The sequence below is a fragment of the Equus caballus genome, chromosome 22 (genome assembly GCF_041296265.1).
Source record: "Equus caballus isolate H_3958 breed thoroughbred chromosome 22, TB-T2T, whole genome shotgun sequence".
In the NCBI taxonomy this organism is placed as follows: domain Eukaryota; kingdom Metazoa; phylum Chordata; class Mammalia; order Perissodactyla; family Equidae; genus Equus; species Equus caballus.
Window position 1 is genome coordinate 29,085,294 of NC_091705.1, and position 18,569 is coordinate 29,103,862.

Here is an 18,569-nt window from a genome sequence, read left to right on the forward strand (position 1 = left end):
AGATGTTTTTCTGTTTTCTCTCACATACCCAAATTGTCCAATTAATTAGGGAAAACATTGCAGTGAATTTCTTTGGTGAAGCTTCTGCTAGCTGTGAGATTTGAGAGCAAGATTCTGTATCTCCTTGTTACAAGAGGGGAACACAGCTCTTTCTTATATTTATCAGTGCTCTCAGTTCTGGCATCAGTATCCTCTCAAATATGCATCTAGTGTCTCATTGTCCCTCACACCAGGGCATAAAGGAGAGCCTAGAAAACTCTACTTCATTCGTGATTCAGGCATCTTAAATTAGTCAATAATTTCAGCTTTTCCCCTGTCCAGATGCTTTCCTAAGTGTCACTGAGAAAGAGTAAAGAGGCGTTATTTCAAGATCTGTCCCTCTTGCCATTGTTCTGTCCTCAGGCTCAGTTTGAATTGTGTCTGTAGAGTGCCTTGTACACAAGTGCTCACGAAGTGTCATTTGAATGAGATCATTTCCTTTTCTCCTTTCTTCTCCTTTCTTTTCCCCTCACTGAAATGATAGGGTGTGATGGGAAAAAATAGAGTCCTGAAATGGGTCACTTCTGCGACAAGCTTTGTGACTTTTGCCAGGGCAATTAACCTTGTGGACCTTTGTTTTCTCACCTGTAAAAGCTGTGAGGATTACATGAGAGTAAATGGAGCAATATATATAAAGATCTGATTATAATATACAAAGTCAGTGCTGTGTCAGTTTATTTAAATTTAGCAAAACTTACTGAGTGTCTTCTATGTATAGCGTTGCTCTAGACTTGGAAGAGTGTACCCAGGTGAAGGAGGGTGCAGTGCCTGCCTTCAGAGAACTTGTCTGTCTCAGTCCTTGGGAGATATGAGCAGTGGATAATCAGGTGTCAGGAGGGATGAGGGGCTAGATTCTAACATTCTACTTAAGTTTCGAACCAGACCCAGGGTAAGGCATGCTGCAGGTTTTCATTTAATCTGTACGCTATGTTTCCATTTCCTAAGTGAGGAGACTGAGGCAGTGAGAGCGCATTCACCACAGTGTGCAGCACACCTTATCTTCCAATACAGGCTTCCTTACTGGCGACCACGGGGCAATTTATTACCAGGTGGAGAATCACTTCTTGATTATGAAGTGTTTCCTTAGTTATCTTCCTTGGTGTGCTGCAGGGTTACCCAAAGGCGGTCTCTCCAAGAACACATATTGTGCCACGAGGTAGCATGAAGTAGTCTCGGCTTTCTTTCACCTGGGAAGGAAGCTTGGGTTTTGCTTTTGCTGCCACTGCTCACTAGCTGTGTGGTCTTGGTTAAGTCATTAATCTCTTGCATATCGGTGGTATGATGTGGCTCCTGAAAGTAGCCTGTTTCCTATAGTGTTGTGTGAATCAAATTACATGAGAGAAATATAACTGCTTTTTTACGCATTAAGTGTAGTACAAATGTAAGGCATTTTATTATGTTAATATTCTTTTCAAGAAGGAATTAGAAATTCATCAGAAATAATAGTTTCATAAAAGCTTAGCATGGAAGTTAGGAATGTTTTGAGTTTAACCCTAAATTTTGAAGTCAGTGTAGAGTATGGCTAGTAAACTTCCCAACTAAACGTCTCTTGGTGCTGTGGTCTAGAAATGTGCTTTTGACTTGAATGAACTGTTGACCTGACTTAAGATGGCATTTTTGTAAGGTGTTTAAATACCACAGAGAAATAGAAAGAGCATTGGACTTGCTTTTCGGAGGCCTAGGTTCAAGTACTAGCCTTGTCATCACTAACTTTTGAACCTTGAACTTTACTTTGTCTCCTTAAGCTTCAATCTTAAGTTATGATGCCTGCCCTTTCCTTGCCTCAGGGTCACTTCAAGTCTCAACAAAGATAATGGGATGGGAGAGCACACTGTAAACCATAGGTGGCTGATTATTTACTTGGTTCATTCAGGAGACAAGTGAGTATGGGAATGGGAATGTTTTTGGGACTGTGTCGTGACATGTATCCCTCTCTTCTTCTGTTTCCCTGTGGCTGAAGGTGGACGGGCAAGTGGTAGCGCTGCTCGTGCAGAACCTGGAGCGTCTGGATGAGTCCGTGAAAGAAGAGGCAGATGGCGTCCACAACACTCTGGGTGAGGGCAAGGGCGGCCAGCATTCCCCAAGTTTGTGTGTGTTTTGGGGCTTGGTGCTCATTTCCTTTCCTCCTTCATAATAGAGTCAACAGTAGTAGTGTTTCCTTTCCTTCTGCTCCCAAACTGCCTTTTCAGAAAGGAAGACCCTTGTGTAAATTTCGTATAACTGCAGCTTTGGTTTGGCTGGCAGGTAGTAAGAGCAGAAATCCAGTAAGTAGGTAACCTTCCTGGACAAAAACTGCCAGCTCCTTTTAGCATACCTTTGCCTCCAAAAGTTAGTTTTTTCTTTCTTTTGTTTTGGAAAGTAAATTTTACAATTTTTTAATCTCCATATATTGATTTTTCTTCCTGCTTCCCTTCAGTGTAGCGACAAACTTTTGAACAACTGTGTGCCTTTATAGGACGTTTTATTTGAAAAAGAGTTTTTCTTTCTTTTTTTTAAACATTGGCCCTGAGCTGACATCTGTTGCCAATCTTTTTTATTTTTCTTCTTCTTCTTCTTCTGCTCCCCAAAGCCCCCCAGTACATAGTTGTATATTTTAGTTGTAGGTCCTTCTGGTTGTGCTATGTGGATGCCTCCTCAGCATGGCCTGATGAGTGGTGCCACGTCTGCACCCAGGATCTGAACCGGCAAAACCCCAGGCCACTAAAGCAGAGCGCCCCAAATTTAACCACTCGGCCATGGGGCCGGCCCCTAGTGTTTCTTTCTCTTCTTATGTATAGTTTGGCGTGTAAACTAGAAGTTGAAATATTGCTGTTAACCTGGCTGCCCCTTCATCATCTGTTCATCTAAGTGGATTCTTCTGCAGTATTTCCTCTCCTCCACCTCATCCTGGGGCCTCCCCAGTCTTTCCCTCTGCAGAGTTGCCGAACCAATAGCCTATTTACAGTTGCACTTTTGGGTGGTTTTCTTTATCGCTGTTTGCTGTTTTATAAAACCAAAGGTGACATATCTGTGCACAGAGCTTGAGAAATGAACAAGGCCCAGCAGAAGCAGAAATTTTGATGAGATTAGATTTTCTCTCAGCAGCTTTGTGTCTACCACAGATTTCTCTTATAGTTTTATACTGTCTTCTGTGAGGATTATCATAAAGAAGGAGGGAGACATAGCACCTAAGGAGTAAGAGAAGAGAGAACACAACAATCTGTAATTTGGGAGTTGGCTATAGTCCAGGGCCAGAATTTGGCATTGCTATCTGTTTGCCTATTGCTGAATTTTGCTGAAGAGAAAGCTTATCAAAAATCTTAACTGACTGTTAATAGAAAGGGCCTGGTGTAATGGATGAAGCACCAGGCTGACGGTCTACAGAGATCTGTCTAGTTTCAACTTGGTCACCTACCAACAGGTCAGGAGATTCATCCCTCTCTCCCTTGTTGAGTGCCTGATGTTTGTCAGGCATGTGCTAGGCCAGCGGTGTGGATTAAAGGTGAATTAGGCGTGGTTCTACTCCTTAAGAGGCAGACTGATGGGAAAGTCTTGAACAGGAGGGAAAGATAATGCAGGTGACAGACGGTATAATAGGAGTCGGTGGAGAGCACTGTGGAAGTGAAGAGGAAGAGTCTCCAGATTGCTGGAAAGCAGCAGTAGCCGACTGGGGCTGAGTATGAAGGCAGGTGCATTTTGACAGAGAAATGTGAGAAGGACCCTTGGGTAGGGGAGTATCATTTGCAAAGCCATGAATGGGCACGGACTTTGGGGAAAGAAGAGAAATGTCTATGTGGGAGATGGGACCAGAGGAGTAAGTTTGTCCAGATTCTGGAAGACCTTGTAAACCATGGCAGGATGTTTGGATTGTATTCTAACAGGCAACAGGAAGCCATCTAAAGTGTAAGCAGAAGAATAAGATAAAGGCATAGAGGATTAAAATGAATGAGTTGATTTTCTTAGCAAATGTGAGAAAGTAATTTCAGGTGGTGTTACGTTCTTCATCTCTCAGGGGTCTCATTGTTACTGTGCTCCACCGCTTTGTAGTCCCCTCCCTGAGGGGCTGCCCTGTCGTTCCTTAGCTTGCCATTGGCGAGGCTGACAGGGCCGAAGGAGTGAGGAAGAAGATAGGAAGTGTGTGATTTCTTCAGCCCTTTCTCCTAAACGTCAGATCAGAACTCACATCTGACGTCTTCTGGGCATTGTGCTTAGAGAACACAGAACTGTTTCTGCTTTATAATAGTAACACATCCTGGGATATGGAGTGGGAGGGGCCCTGAAGGAAGTGAAAGCATGGAATGTGTTACACTGGGACTGTAGGTGATTTTTTTTTTAAAGTCCCCTTTTTTAGTATCATAGTCATGCAGTAACTTTTTTTTTTTGCCTCCTAATTTTTAATTTTTCTATTAAGCAGCAATTTGTCTGTTGTAAGAGATAGCAGGACTAATTATATTTGCTTCCGAGCACCTGACAGTTACTTCTGCCAGCATGGCCTTTCCCCTCTGTGTACGTTATTTTGTTCAATTAAGAAGATCATGCTTGCTTCCCTTGCAATATCCAGAGAAAGGACTGAAAATAGAAGAGTCAGGAAAGGAAGAGACTCTGAATTCACCATTCCCTGATTTTTTCCTAAAGCTTCTGTCTCTTTGGTCTCCCCGTCTCTTTGGTCACAGGTCTCTGGGACTCTAATACAATGAAGACTACAAAGAGGGCCTTCTTAGGCAGATGTCCACCCTTCTGTGTGTTCTGCTCTAGCGTTGTTCCCTATTCGCACAGAAAATCTATCACTTATTCCTTCTGTGAATTCTATCATTTTCAGTTATGGGTTTTACTTGTAACGTGACTTGAAGAAAAAGCCCCATAGCTTCTCCCTGGTTAATCTAAAAATGACAACACTGCATCTGGCTGGGAGGGATACAGGGAAGTGGGAAGAGGAATAAAATGCCTGTCAGGGGAAGCAAGCTTGTTGCCGATGGAAACAGAGTTACCCTCCCAAATGACTGGCGTCTATCTCCCTTCAGCTATTGTGGAAAACATGGCTGAGTTCCGGCCCGAGATGTGCACGGAGGCTGCCCAGCAGGGTCTTCTGCAGTGGCTGCTGAAGAGGCTGAAGGTAAGTTGGCTCTGTGGGACTACAGCTCAAACCTCTCTGCTCTGGCCGGGGCTCCTGCTGGGTCACTGGTGCGCATCGTCACCTCCGGGCTCTATGATCTAGTTTAGGAGTCTTTTGGTACCTCTTGCCTCTTTCTTTGTTTTCCTCTTTGGTTTGTTTTAAAAGAAGAGGTTTACAAAATAGCCTTTAGTACCTCTGAGAATAATGTAAACATATGTAAATACAAGCAAATTCATGTGGTACAGAAGGTAGAGAACTGAAAGTAAAAGTTCCCCTCTGCTGATTCCTTCTGGTTCCACTTCCCAGAGGCAGGCACTGTTAACAATATTTTATCAATCCTTCTAGAAATTTTCTGTATGTCTGTAGGAGTATGGGTGTATGTGTGCGTTTCACGAAGAGAAGTATACAATATTTTATTTTGCAAGTTGGTTTTTTCACACTGAACCACTGGCTGCCTAGTATTCCATTTTACAGATATACCAAAATTAGTTTAAGCATTTACCTGTTTATAACAGTTTTTCACTGTTAGTATAATGCTGTGGTGAACATTCTTGTATACACACACACTTATTTTTTTCTTGCACACTTGTGTCAGTTTATCTGTAGGATAAATTCCTAGAAGTAGAATTGCCAGGTAAAAGGGTATGCGCATTAACATTTTTGTAGATATTGCAAAATTGTCCTTTAAAAAGGCTGCTCCACTTATTTGAGAGGGTCTTTTTCCCCTAGCAACATTGGGTATTATCAAACTTAAAATTTTGTTAATGTGATAAGTGAATGCTGATATTTTATTATTTTAATTTGGAACTTTAAAATCAAGGGAAGTGTATTGGCTTCCAGTTGTTTATTAACTATTTGTATTCATCTCTTTTCCCTTCCTATTTATATCCTTTGTTTGTATTTGTGTCAGATTATTCATTCTCTTTCCTTCTTAGCATAGTCCTTTTGACCATCTTTTTAACAATTAGTGCTGTCCCTTAGAGTAGATGAGGAAAAGGACACGCAAGAGCTTCTCTCAGAGTAGTTTTAAGCAAAGACGTGATAGGAGGCAGTTTGGAACTGCTTATATGCTACTCAGATGGCCCTCGGGCAGGGAAGGATTCCCAGCTTTCCAGTGAGGAGGCACTTGTTCATAGCTAGAATGCTTCTCTAAGTAGTCATGGCCTTGCTGTGGTTCAGAGCATCACAGAGATCCAGAAGGTCTCAGGTGCATCAGGACAGATTTATCCCCCACTGTCTTGGCAAGGCTAAGGAAGAAGGTTCTACCTAAGATATCATATGCCCCATGATTCCCTCCGTCTCTGACAATCTAGGTCTTCCTCAATCCTACTTATTTAACCATTCATTCCCATTAAATCTCTAACATAGACTTTTATAACATGAACTGAGGATATTCAGCTAACCTAAATATTACTGTCAGTGGGTAAGGGCACATTTGCCTGACAGAGGATAAACTTAATGCATAGTTCAATAGACTGCAACTCCTTTCACACACGCGTGCCCTCGCCTTTCCTTTGAGGAAAAAAACCAGGGCTGGTTAACATATGCATTGTCATTTTTGCAGCTTCCTTTTGACCTTCTCTCATGAGTCTTGATGTCCTTTGGTTTTAGAACTAGACTTGTTTCCCCATGTAATTTGCTTCACATCTCCCTCAGCTGCTGCTTTCCTCAGTATTCAACAACTTTTTATTCTCCAAAGCCTTGAGACATTTTGGGAGTGGGAGGTGGAGGAGAGGAAAGTAGAACACAGAGTTAAGGAGATGGGCTAGATGGCAGGGACCTGGCTTGTTGGTGCAGTGGCCATAGGTTAGGCCCCGAGCTTAAAATAGAAAATATACAAAATAATCCAATAGTTTTTGTCTCTGTGAAGTTAGGACTAATTTTTCTCAGAGACTATACTGATCATTAAACCAGATTGTAAGGCCGCCTCCTCCTTTTGAAAGCTGTTGAAACTTGCTGGAGTCTTTTTTTGAATTGGTAATAGGAAGGGAAATTGAGATCTTTGGGTATTTGACTTAGATTCCATTCCCCTTATGAGAGTAATAAGGAGGCCCATTTGGTAGTCCAAAAAGCTGTTGACTCTTGCCTTTTAGGCACAGTGTTTATATAATCCTCAGGGCATAAATAACCATGTTGCTCTCTTTAAAACAAGTTTTCAAGATTTCAGGGTACCTAAACATTAAAATACCATTTGGCTATTTTACTAGTAAGCAAGTGCCCTTAGAAAAATCCTGTGCTGCCCAGATCATTAATGAAAGAAAGTCCTGCTTACGGGTGAAGCCAGCAAGAAGGCATGTCTGTAAAAGCAGTGCCTTGCTCTTATTTCTCATAATATGGGAAAGTGCTTGTTATAATCTTCACCGTCAGAAACATCGTGGTAAGTCAAAGTGAGTGCTGGACCCAGACTATGACTTTGACCAGTGGAACTTTAAAAAATACTGATTCTTAGACCTACTCTCTCAGTCTCTGTCTTGGTATATTTTAGAGAAGTTCCACCTGTGATTCTAATGTACAGCCCTCACTAGGATCCACTGGTCTCTAGAGATGTGAGTGTTTTTGTTGCCCGTTTTTATTCTGCACTACTCCCAGACTGATTCAAAACTGCATTTTCAGTATGTCATTCCCTATTCAAGAACCTACCTACAGTAATGTTAACGCCCTCTATGACAGATCCCACCTTCTCTGCTTACTTTTTAAGACCCCTTCACCTGGCCTGGTCCGACCCTTCCACTTTTCAGTTTTGAAAAACAAACAGTCTTATTACCTTTCAGACATCTCTTTTACCTATCCTCTTCTCTGCAAAGGTCAGAGTAATTTGACCTCTGTATCTGACTTTGCTTATGCTCCTCCCTCCACGAAGCATGAATCCTGTCTTTCCTAAATGTTTCTAAATTATACACAACCTTCATTAACCAGCTTAAATTCCTACCCTTCCATGTAGCCTCCATCATTTTTAGAACTGAAAGGAAATTTAAGTTTTGTTGCAGATAAAAAATTAAAAATCAGGACTATAGAGATGAAATGCCTTGCCCAAATGCATACAACTAGTTAGAGCTAGAGCTGGAGTTAAAAGCCAAGCCTCCAGACTTTCTTCGTGCACCCTTTCCCTAGCACTGCTTTGCCCTCAGCCCATCCTGCTCTCTTTCTTGCCTGAATATCAGCCGTTGTGCTTTTTTCCCACTGGTTCTCTTGGGGGAGGTAGCAGATCTGGGTTCTGATATATTCCCATAACTGGGTGACACTTACCTCCTGGAGCATCTTTTCTTCATCACCTGGCAGACTTTCATATTGTTATGTGTGCTCACTGTCTTTCTCCAAGTATTCTCAAACTTCTTAAGAGCAAGGACTGGGTCTCCGTCATAGTTGCATCTCCTTTCAGTGGTTCTCAAGGTGTGGTCCCCAACCAGGAGCATCAGAATCACCTGGCAACTTGTTAACAAATGCAAGTTCTTGAACCCACCCCAGACCCTCTGAATCTGCCCAGCTTGGGGTGGAGCCGGCAATCTGTGGTCTAATAAGCCCTCCAGGTGATTTGGATGTGTGCTAAAGTCTGAGAACCGCCATCCTAGAGTACTTATGTTTATGCATTACTTGATAAAACCTTGCTGTTTAACTGATCATTCCATATTCAGTATCCTTGAATAATTCTTAACTGAGTGACACATTGACGAATCTCCTTTTTGTACTGATAGCCTAGCAGCCTATAGAGATACTCATGGATTTTTTCACCCACTAAATGAAACCTCACTAATTTGTGCTAATGAGGATGAAGCCCATTGCAGATGATTGCATTAAATGGTTTAGCAGGTAAGCAGATAACAGGAGTGTGAGAGAGGCTGCATCACAGTTCGTTGTTTAATGGGGAATACAAATTTATTAGGATATTGTGTACTTTTGAAAATAATAACCAAAACCAGAAGTTTTATTTTTTCTTTTCTAAAGAAACAAAATTAAGATTCCCTTTTGTTTCCCAGTTAATGCTTCAAAAACAGTTGCAACATTCAGCATGTGAACTAATGAATTGTGTACATGTACTACATGTACATCTGGTGCTAAGTCCTTAGCCTCTTATGACCAGGAATGGGACTTTGCAGGGCACCATCTGCTTTGACAATTGTACGGGGCTGTAGATGTGTCTGAACCTGCCTCGTGTGTTCCAGGTACCAGAGGTGAGCTGCGGGAATAACCTGCAGCTTCTGTCTGTGGGTGGTAGCATAATTGTTTTATACTTTCCGAAAAGGCGGCAGCTCCCAAAAAGGTGAAGTTTAATTTTATTCAAAGCTAGTACATGCTGAGTACAAACCTATGCTTGACTCTGTAATTACTCTGACAGCTGAAAGATTTAGGATTATCAAGCACCTGGATAGAAGAGAGCCCTAGAAGCTCCAAGTCCCATTGGTTAACTCTGCAAAATCCAAAAGACTATACTTGCTAAATGAATTCTCCTTTCTCCTGATTTTGACTAAATGTCCTTATAATTTGGCAGTTTGGTATTTTGCAAGCTTTGGAGGCTGTCATCTCTGCTGAGATTTAACAGAAATAAAACTTATTTGGTAACTTTTGTCTTTGGCTAGACATGAAAGATTAATCTCCTTCCTTCCTACCTAGTCCACAATTTCCCACAGTTTCTTTTATTTTTTTTTCACCAGATTAAAATATTTGCTTGTCGCCTTCTTCATCATCATTATCATCACCACTAAGTTATCCCCATCCAATATGGGTGTCATATATTGGCTGTTTACTGTGTGCAAAGCATTATTCTAGATAGCTTAAATAGTTATTTCTGATCCTCCCAAAAACCCTCTAAGTGGGTGCTGCTGTCCACAGTTTACAGAGGAGGAAAGAATCCAGAGAGGGGAGGTGCCTCGTCCAAACTGCAGGGAAGTATGTGGGAGAGCCTGTGACGCTCGGGCCCGGCTGCCTCCACAGCCGCCTCCTCTTGCCAGGCTGCTTCCCACGTGGCACCTCTTTCAGGCTCTGAAACGTTGCAGGGTTCAATATTGGGGAGTTTGGGGGCCTCATCGTTTTGACTTTCTGATTAGATTCCTCCTTCATGGCAATTTTTCAATCAAAGGACCTATATTTTACGAAAAAAAGTGACAAAACTATGATTTTGATTTTTAAAAATTTATTTTGAGCAAATTGGAAACTCCTGGAAGTGCCACACAGCAAAAGCTGGAGGTTTCCTGGAGGAATCAGGAATTCTCAGTAGAGGGGAACTCTGTTGTTGGGTGCCTGTTATGTATATACTGCTTCATTTTCTCCAACTCATGAGGAAATTATTATTATTTTCACTTAACATAAGAGAAATCCAGTTAAAGAGGCGGAGTAATTTGGCGAAGATCACATGGCTAGTAACCATTAGAGCTGAGATTCTAACCTGGATATTTCTTTTCTTTTTAAAGATTTTATTTTTCCTTTTTCTCCCCAAAGCCCCCCAGTTCGTAGTTGTGTATTTTTAGTTGTGGGTCCTTCTAGTTGTGGCATGTGGGATGCCGCCTCAGTGTGGCTTGATGAGCAGTGCCGTGTCCGCGCCCAGTATTTGAACTGGAGAAACCCTGGCCCACCAAAGTGAAGTGCGAGAACTTAACCACTCAGCCGCAGGTCCGGCCCCTAAGCTGGATATATCTGATTGCAGTCATCAAAAAAACTTGCAGTATCTGTGGTGTGTTAGGTACTTCCATATTATCTTACTTAATTCTCATAGTTACTCTCCAAAAAAGATGTTATTTCATTATTCCCATTTTACACATAAGGAAACTTGAGACCAAGAATTGTTACTGGGCTCATGGATGCCCATTCTCAGTTCCTGGTGCCATTAGTGTCGTGGTAATTTTCTTTTTACAGCATCCCTATGCCAAAAAAGACCTAACGGTCCTGTTTACTAAGTAGTTAGGTCCAAACAATGTGATACATATTTATGTCCTGACAATTTGAAAAAATACACATGAATTAAAAGAAAAAATATTTTTATTTTGTCCTTAAATACCACAATTACTTACTAATGGATGTGTGTGCCTTTTGAATACTGCACAGCTCCTAAAACTTTGGAAGCGATTGAAGACCACCACCCTCATTCTTATTCCACATTGATTTTCACACAGTTCTTTTATCACGGCAGCCACGAAAACCCAGCTTCACAAAGATAGGTGTCATCAAAAGAAACATACCTGGAGCTAGTAGTTAGTGCAGTGTTGAACAGATAGCAGATGTCACTGGGCTCTCCTTGGAAATTTAAAATATCCTGTGATGCCCCTGTGAATTCAATATGATGCCCCAGGTACCTCGGCACATGTTTGGGAACTGCAGACTTTGTCCCACATGGGTAGTGTATGCCCATGAGTCACACGTAGGTGTGTCTGATCCCAGATTCATGTCCTTTTTTTTTAATGTAACTGAACTACTTGATAAAATTTAGCAGCCTGAGGTCTTCTGGCTCCTTCAGTTAAGTGTTTCTGGTTTCAGATAAGAACCCTGACCCTTGAAAGGCTGTATATAAGTTATTTAAAATAGCGATATCTGTGGGCTGGCCTGGTGGTGTAATAGTTAAGTTCACATGCTTCTCCTTGGCAGCCTGGGGTTTGCAGGTTCAAATCCTGGGCATCGACCTAGACACCGCTTATCAAACCCTGCTGTGGTGGCATCACACATACAAAGTAGAGGAAGATTGGCACAGATGTTAGCTCAGGGCCAGTCTTCCTCTCTCACACACACAAAAGCAATATTTGTAACTTAAATAATTTGAGTAAGTAATTTTACTAGCAAATCCTTGATTCTGATAGAGATGCTCACCGCTTGGCTTTTCACTTTTGTGTTTTGATTTTTATAAAACTGTTTTTCTTAAATTTAAACACCCCCAGATTGCATTTAAACCCTGGCTGTTATACTGAATTTCTTGATACAAGGCCTTAAGCTTGCCCAGGGAGCATACCTTGCAGTCAGCACATGTAAGACCTTGCATTTACAGATCTTTTAACCTAAGATGGGTCATACCTGGTCAGCCTCCTGAAACCCTGTGGGGTGCACTTAGGCTTGACGAGGAAGACGTGCACAGAAAACTGAAAAGATGCTGGGTGTTGCTTCATTAGGGGCCACTCTTCCTCCTTAAGTACAAAATCAATGTCCAAACAGAACTGTGAATGGCGCTAAGGTGATGGAGGTGTTAGCTCCAAGATAAACACTTCCCTTGTCCTTTCTAGGTACAGAAATTATTTGTCACTTCAAAAACCTGGTTAGGTAGCAAGGCTGCTGCTGATTAACAGTCGTTGTGTATGTGCCTGCATTTTAAGGATCAAGGGTGCGGTAAATAGAAACACATCAGTGAGGCCTGCTCCTCTCTGGTGTACCTTTATCCGAGGGGCATTGTTAGCGATGAGGTGTTTGAGTCTCGCTGCTGAAGCAACAGTGTGAATGGCCGTGAAAGATAGACTCTGCAGTAGATGTGTCCCCTCTGAAACTCTAAGTAGCAGAGCATGCAGCAGGGAAAGAATTGTGGGTAGTAATTTGGGTGTTAAAAAATTAACACATTTCTGCATATTTAATGTGGTTTCCTTTTTAAATAGTAGGCAGATTATGGTGCACGAACAGATAGGTTTTGATTTCAAATTAAATTTTAAGCATTAAAAACCCAGGAGGAGCTACTTTGGTATAAATACATTCAGCTAATCTGAACTTGCTTTCTTTTCAACTGCTCAGATCATCTATCAGCTAATTTACAGCATAATTTTATGGTTGTAACTTAAGAACGAAGCTTCACGATGGATTTTAGTCTTAAAAGTTCAAAACTTTCAATAATTTCATGCAGTTCACATTTGAGTATGTACTATTTGCTAGACAATAATCCCTCGATACAAAATGGGGAATCTGGGAAGACTTCACAGAGGAGGCGACGTTCATGCCTAGGCATCAGGAGTATGAGAGCCCTTGTGTACATCTGCCATTTGTGGTTTTACTGTGTAGTACTTGAGTCTGGTCTCTCGAGAACAGAGGTGGCACTTTTCTTTTTACCCTTAACCTGCCTTTTCCCTTTCTAACTTCTACTTCTCTCTAACTCAGGTGCTAGTACTCGTGAAGAATTCCTCCTGGGGAAGCAAGCAAGGCCCCTTAATGTTTTTCTCATTTCTCCTATTTCCCCACAGGCAAAGATGCCCTTCGATGCCAACAAACTGTATTGTAGTGAAGTGCTGGCCATATTGCTCCAGGACAATGATGGTGAGGCTTCGTCTCCGTATTGATATTCTGTTAGGATAGGAGCCAGGCTTGTTTCAGATCATGACAGCAAGCTCTCTTGCCTTTGGCATCCCCTTGCTCTCCCACTCGCTCTCTGTGCAGCTTTTGTACTCTGTCAAGCTGTATTGATTTTGTTTGCTGATGTATCAGTGTTAGACGGCTGTAAAATCTGACAGTTAGCTTCATTTTTTTTCTTCCTCTATTTTTTCCCCTTTTAGAAAACAGGGAATTGCTTGGGGAGCTGGATGGAATCGATGTGCTTCTTCAGCAGTTATCCGTGAGTAATTCTGATGCTTCCTGTCTGCCATGAAGATACATGGTCTGCTTTAAATGGGAGGTGGACCTGGAAATTGTGGGAAGGAATGTGATGCAAGCCATGTGGAGTATGTTGGCAGGTTTGAGGTTACATTGGAGGTACATGGTTTGCCTCCTTTTCTTATTCATTTGTGCTTTATGACCAGGTATCATTGTGTATCTCGTGTGGACTTTCTCAGTCTTCTGGTATTTGTCAGTCCAAAAGAGGTGTGCCTCCCCCTTAAGTGTATGTTCTTAGGCCAAGAATACCAAATTATTTTCAGTTGACCCACTCCCAGGATTATTCATTTCCTTTCCTTTCAATCTGCCACTAAAATGGAGTCTATTCATTTAGGATCCAGATAAACTCAAGGAGTACAAGTTCCAGTGCAGTGGGATAGAGGTCACAGAGGAGGATGGGGAAGGATGCAGTATGGAGGCTGGAATGAGAAATTGGCGATTACCATTTGCTCACTGTAAAAAATGTAAATCCAGTTGCAGTGCTGTTCTGCTAGCCTTCTGGAAATACTGTTAAGATTTCTTCTAACAAATCTCATTTGTGCTATTCCAAAAACAGGACTGAAAATAGATCATTTGGATAAAATCTGGAAAGTGTTGGAAGTGTCTGTGTTGTCAGTTTGCATACAGCTTCCATCTTGGTGCCAGCAGCCTGAGTGGCTTGGCCTCCTCCCCTAAAAATAGAGCTTTGAAATGTGAATCTGTTTCCAGTTCTGGGAAGGTGCTTAGTCCCGTTCCTGCAAGATTATTGATCATTTTGTAGTATGTATGGGTATGCATACAGTACTGTTAAAAGGCTTTTCCTCTTAACATGCCATATATCTCTGGCAAAGATAAAACTTCTGCTTTAAACTGTTCCCATGACTTAGAGCCACAACTGCTGTGTGAGGCCATTCAGGATCTCTGATGGTTAGGAAACTCTTCCTTATATTGAGCCAAGATTTACCCTTCTGGTTGTGGTTTCTTATTTTTTAAATTAATTTATTTTTTAATTGAGTAATTAATTAATTTATTTATTTGAGGACGATCAGCCCTGAGCTAACATCTGCTGACAATCCTCTTCTTTTTGCTGAGGAAGATTGGACCTGAGCTAACATCTGTTGCCAGTCTTACTCTTTTTTTTTCTCCCCAAAGCCGCAGTACATAGTTGTATATCCTAGTTGTAAGTCATTCTAGTTCTTCTGTGTAGAATGCTACCACAGCATGGCTTGTTGAGTCGTGTGGATGTCCACACCCAGGATCTGAACCGACAAACCCCGGGCCGCTGAAGTGGAGCACACAGACTTAACCACTCGGCCATGGGGCTGGCTCCTGGAGTTTTCTATATCTGTGTTATAAGCAGTTTTATTTTTTTTAAATCTGCCTCCTTGGGACTATCAATCACTCATGGATCCAGTGGTTAGTTATTTTGGTTTTTTTGCATGAACTGATAGCCGTTGATTTAATACCTGTGAATCAGAAAGCCCAGTTTCTCTAAAATGGAAACTGCTGAGAATTTTGTTTGCTGAGCTTCTGATAACTCACTGTGGGGTTATCATAACAGACAGGCTTTGGAAATTGTTGAGGGCTGACTGATGAAAAGACATTCTCTTATGGCTCTGTGCTTTCCGATGTCTTTGCTTGACAGGTGTTTAAAAGACACAATCCTAGCACGGCCGAGGAGCAGGAGATGATGGAGAACCTGTTTGATTCACTCTGTTCCTGCCTAATGCTCAGTTCCAATCGTGAGCGCTTCCTGAAGGGCGAGGGTCTTCAGCTGATGAATCTCATGCTCAGGTATGCTCTTGTCCCCTAGCTTTCCATCTTATTTGGCCAAGTCCTCATTATTAACCTGGATTCAAGAACACGTAGCTGTGGTCTTTTATTCCATTGAGTTTCCTAGATATACAAAACAGTAAAGTCTTCAGCTGTGTGTGTGGTCTTTTTAAAGTTAGAGTAGATGAATAAAAAAATAGACTTTGGGGGTCAGCCCAGTGGCGCAGTGGTTAAGTTCACACATTCCGCTTTGGCAGCCCGGGGTTCGCTGGTTTGGATCCTGGGTGTGGACCTACGCTCTGCTTGTCGAGCCATGCTGTGGCAGGCGTCCCACATTAAAGTACAGGAAGATGGGCACGCATGTCAGCTCAGGGCCGGTCTTCCTCAGCAAAAGGAGGATTGGTGGCAGATGTTAGCTCAGAGCTAATCTTCCTCAGGAAAAAAAATTCTTTGGTCTGTTTGCACCCTGTTGTTTTGTCAGTTGGTAATATGACCACTCCCATTGAAGAGGCATGTCTTTTTGCTCCTTCTCTTAGTTTGTTGGTTTTGGGAAATTTAGTCATTAACTTCTAAACATATCCTGTATTAATTTCTAAACTTAACCCAATTTTCTTTATATCCTATATAGACCTATCTATGCCATATTTGTCTGTATTTTTGTTATTGACAGTATAATATCATTCATATTTTTCATTTATACATATTTTTCATTATACATAGTGCATGTGCTTTGTGGCTAGCATAGGAGATATGAAAATGTGCAAGACAGTTCTAGAACTTTTCTTTCTTTTTTTTTTTTTTTAAAAGATTGGCGCCTGAGCTAACAACTGTGGCCAATCTTTTTTTTTTTTTTTTTTCTGCTTTATCTCCCCAAAATCCCCCCTGGTACATAGTTGTATATCTTAGTTGCGGGTCCTTCTAGTTGTGGCATATGGGACGCCGCCTCAACATGGCCTGACGAGCAGTGCCATGTCCGCGCCCAGGATCCGAACCAGCGAAACACTGGGCTGCCGCAGCAGAGTGCACGAACTTAACCACTCAGCCACGGGGCCGGCCCCAGAACTTTTCTTTATAGTACTTGTCGTGTATATCTTATTTATGCTCTAATTCCTTAAAGTATTTCAAGTGGATATCGTATAGTATATTTCACAGAATCCTAAAGTTGGAAGTAAATGGGAGGTAGCTTGCATCGATAACTCTTGAGAAATCTGGGTAGAAAGGGGAGTAGATAAATGGGGGCTGGTAACTAGAGTGTGGTGTAGAGTCAAGGGACGGTTTTTTAAATTGAAAAACAGTAGAGCATGTTTGCATGGTTGGAAGATGCTAATCATTATAAAATTATTCTTCATGAAGTTGAGCCAGAGTCAGCTGTCTTGAAACTTCTATTCACATACATTGAAAACTCTGTAAAATTTTTTTATAAATTTGATATGTATCTGTTAAATATAATTTAGAATATAGGCATGCAAAACTACTATTAAAACAGAAGAACATACAATGGAGAAAGGAAAGTCTCTTCAATAAATGGTGTTGGGAAAACTGGACAGCCACATGCAAAAGAATGAAAGTAGATCATTTCTTTTGCCATACACAAAAATAAACTCGAAATGGATCAAAGACTTGAAGGTAACACCTGAAACCATAAAACTCCCAGAAGAAAATATAGGCAGTACACTTTCTGACATCAGTCTTAGAAGGATCTTTTTGAATACCATGTGTGCTTGGACAAGGGAAACAAAAGAAAAAATAAATAAATGGAAGTTCATCAGACTAAAGAGCTTCTGTAAGACAAAGGAAACGAGGATCAAAATGAAAAGACAACCCAACAACTGGGAGAAAATATTTGTAAATCATATATCCAACAAGGGGTTAATCTCCGTAATGTATAAAGAACTCACACAACTGAACAACAAAAAACAAACAACTTGATCAAAAAATCGGCAGAGGATATGAACAGACATTTCTCCAAAGAAGACATACAGATGGCCAATAGGCACCTGAAAAGATGTTCAGCATCACTAATCATCAGGAAAATGCAAATCAAAACTACACTAAGATATCACCTTACACCATTAGAATGGCTGTGATCACCAAGTCAAAAAATAACAAGTGTTGGAGAGGTTGTAGAGAAAAGGTAACCCTTATACACTACTGATGGGATTGCAAACTGGTCCAGCCACTATGGAAAACAGTATGGAGATACCTCAAAAAATTAAAAATAGAAATACCACATGACCCAGCTATCCCACTACTGGCTATTTATCCAAAGAACTTGAAATCAACAATTCAAAGAGACTTATGCACCCCTATGTTAATTGCAACATTATTCACAATAGCTAAGACATAGTAGCAACCCAAGTGCCCATTGACAGATGATTGGATAAAGAAGATGTGGTATATATATACACAATAGAATACTACTCAGCCAGAAAAAAAGACAAAATTCTCCCATTCACAGCAACATGGATGGATTGAGGATATTATTTTAAGTGAAATAAGCCAGACAGAGAAAGACAAACACAGTATGATTTCACTCGTATATAGAAGATAAACACACAAAGAGAACATTTAGTAGTCACCAGGGCAAGGGGCTTGGGGGACAGGCACAAGGGGTGAAGGGATGCACTTATATGGTAACTGACAAATAATAAACTATTATGACCTCAAAAAAAAAAAAAAATGTTTAAACACTGATCAAGTACTGTGTTAAGTGCTGGGCTTACACAGGAATGAATAGAACAGGATTCCTGCCCCCAACAAGCTAAAAAAACCAGCTCATCACCCAAACAACCCAACTTTGGGTGTGCATTCCTTCTAGTCTTTTTTTCTCTAATTGTTTTCTGGTTTTTAACAGCTTTTTAGGGCTGCCACACATGTAATTTTCTATACTGTTTCTTTTTAAACTTAACATGCTGTTTCCCATGCTGTGACATAATCTTCATGAGAGTTTTCAATAACTGCATGATAGACTCTAAGGCAATATAGCTTACTTAGTATTTTTCTGTTGTTGAATTCGAGGTTATTTCCAATGTTTTGCTATTATAACAAATTCTACAGTGACCTTATTTTGCTTAAAACTATTTTAGTATGTAAGATTATCAAGGTATATGTTTTTAAAATATCTTCTCTTTAAAAACTTGTT

General features: G+C 41.1%; 1 protein-coding gene across 3 annotated transcripts in view; it reads left to right on the forward strand.

The window, feature by feature from the left end:
- CTNNBL1 (catenin beta like 1) overlaps positions 1 to 18,569 on the forward strand; it is a 163,411-nt gene that overhangs the window by 64,953 nt on the left and 79,889 nt on the right. For all 3 annotated transcript variants that reach the window (XM_005604625.4, XM_070247722.1, XM_023626540.2), the window contains exons 6-10: positions 2,000 to 2,093; positions 5,040 to 5,131; positions 13,270 to 13,342; positions 13,579 to 13,637; positions 15,300 to 15,448. In XM_005604625.4, the coding sequence (XP_005604682.1) occupies positions 2,000 to 2,093; positions 5,040 to 5,131; positions 13,270 to 13,342; positions 13,579 to 13,637; positions 15,300 to 15,448 (467 nt within the window). The remainder of the gene's footprint in view (positions 1 to 1,999; positions 2,094 to 5,039; positions 5,132 to 13,269; positions 13,343 to 13,578; positions 13,638 to 15,299; positions 15,449 to 18,569) is intronic.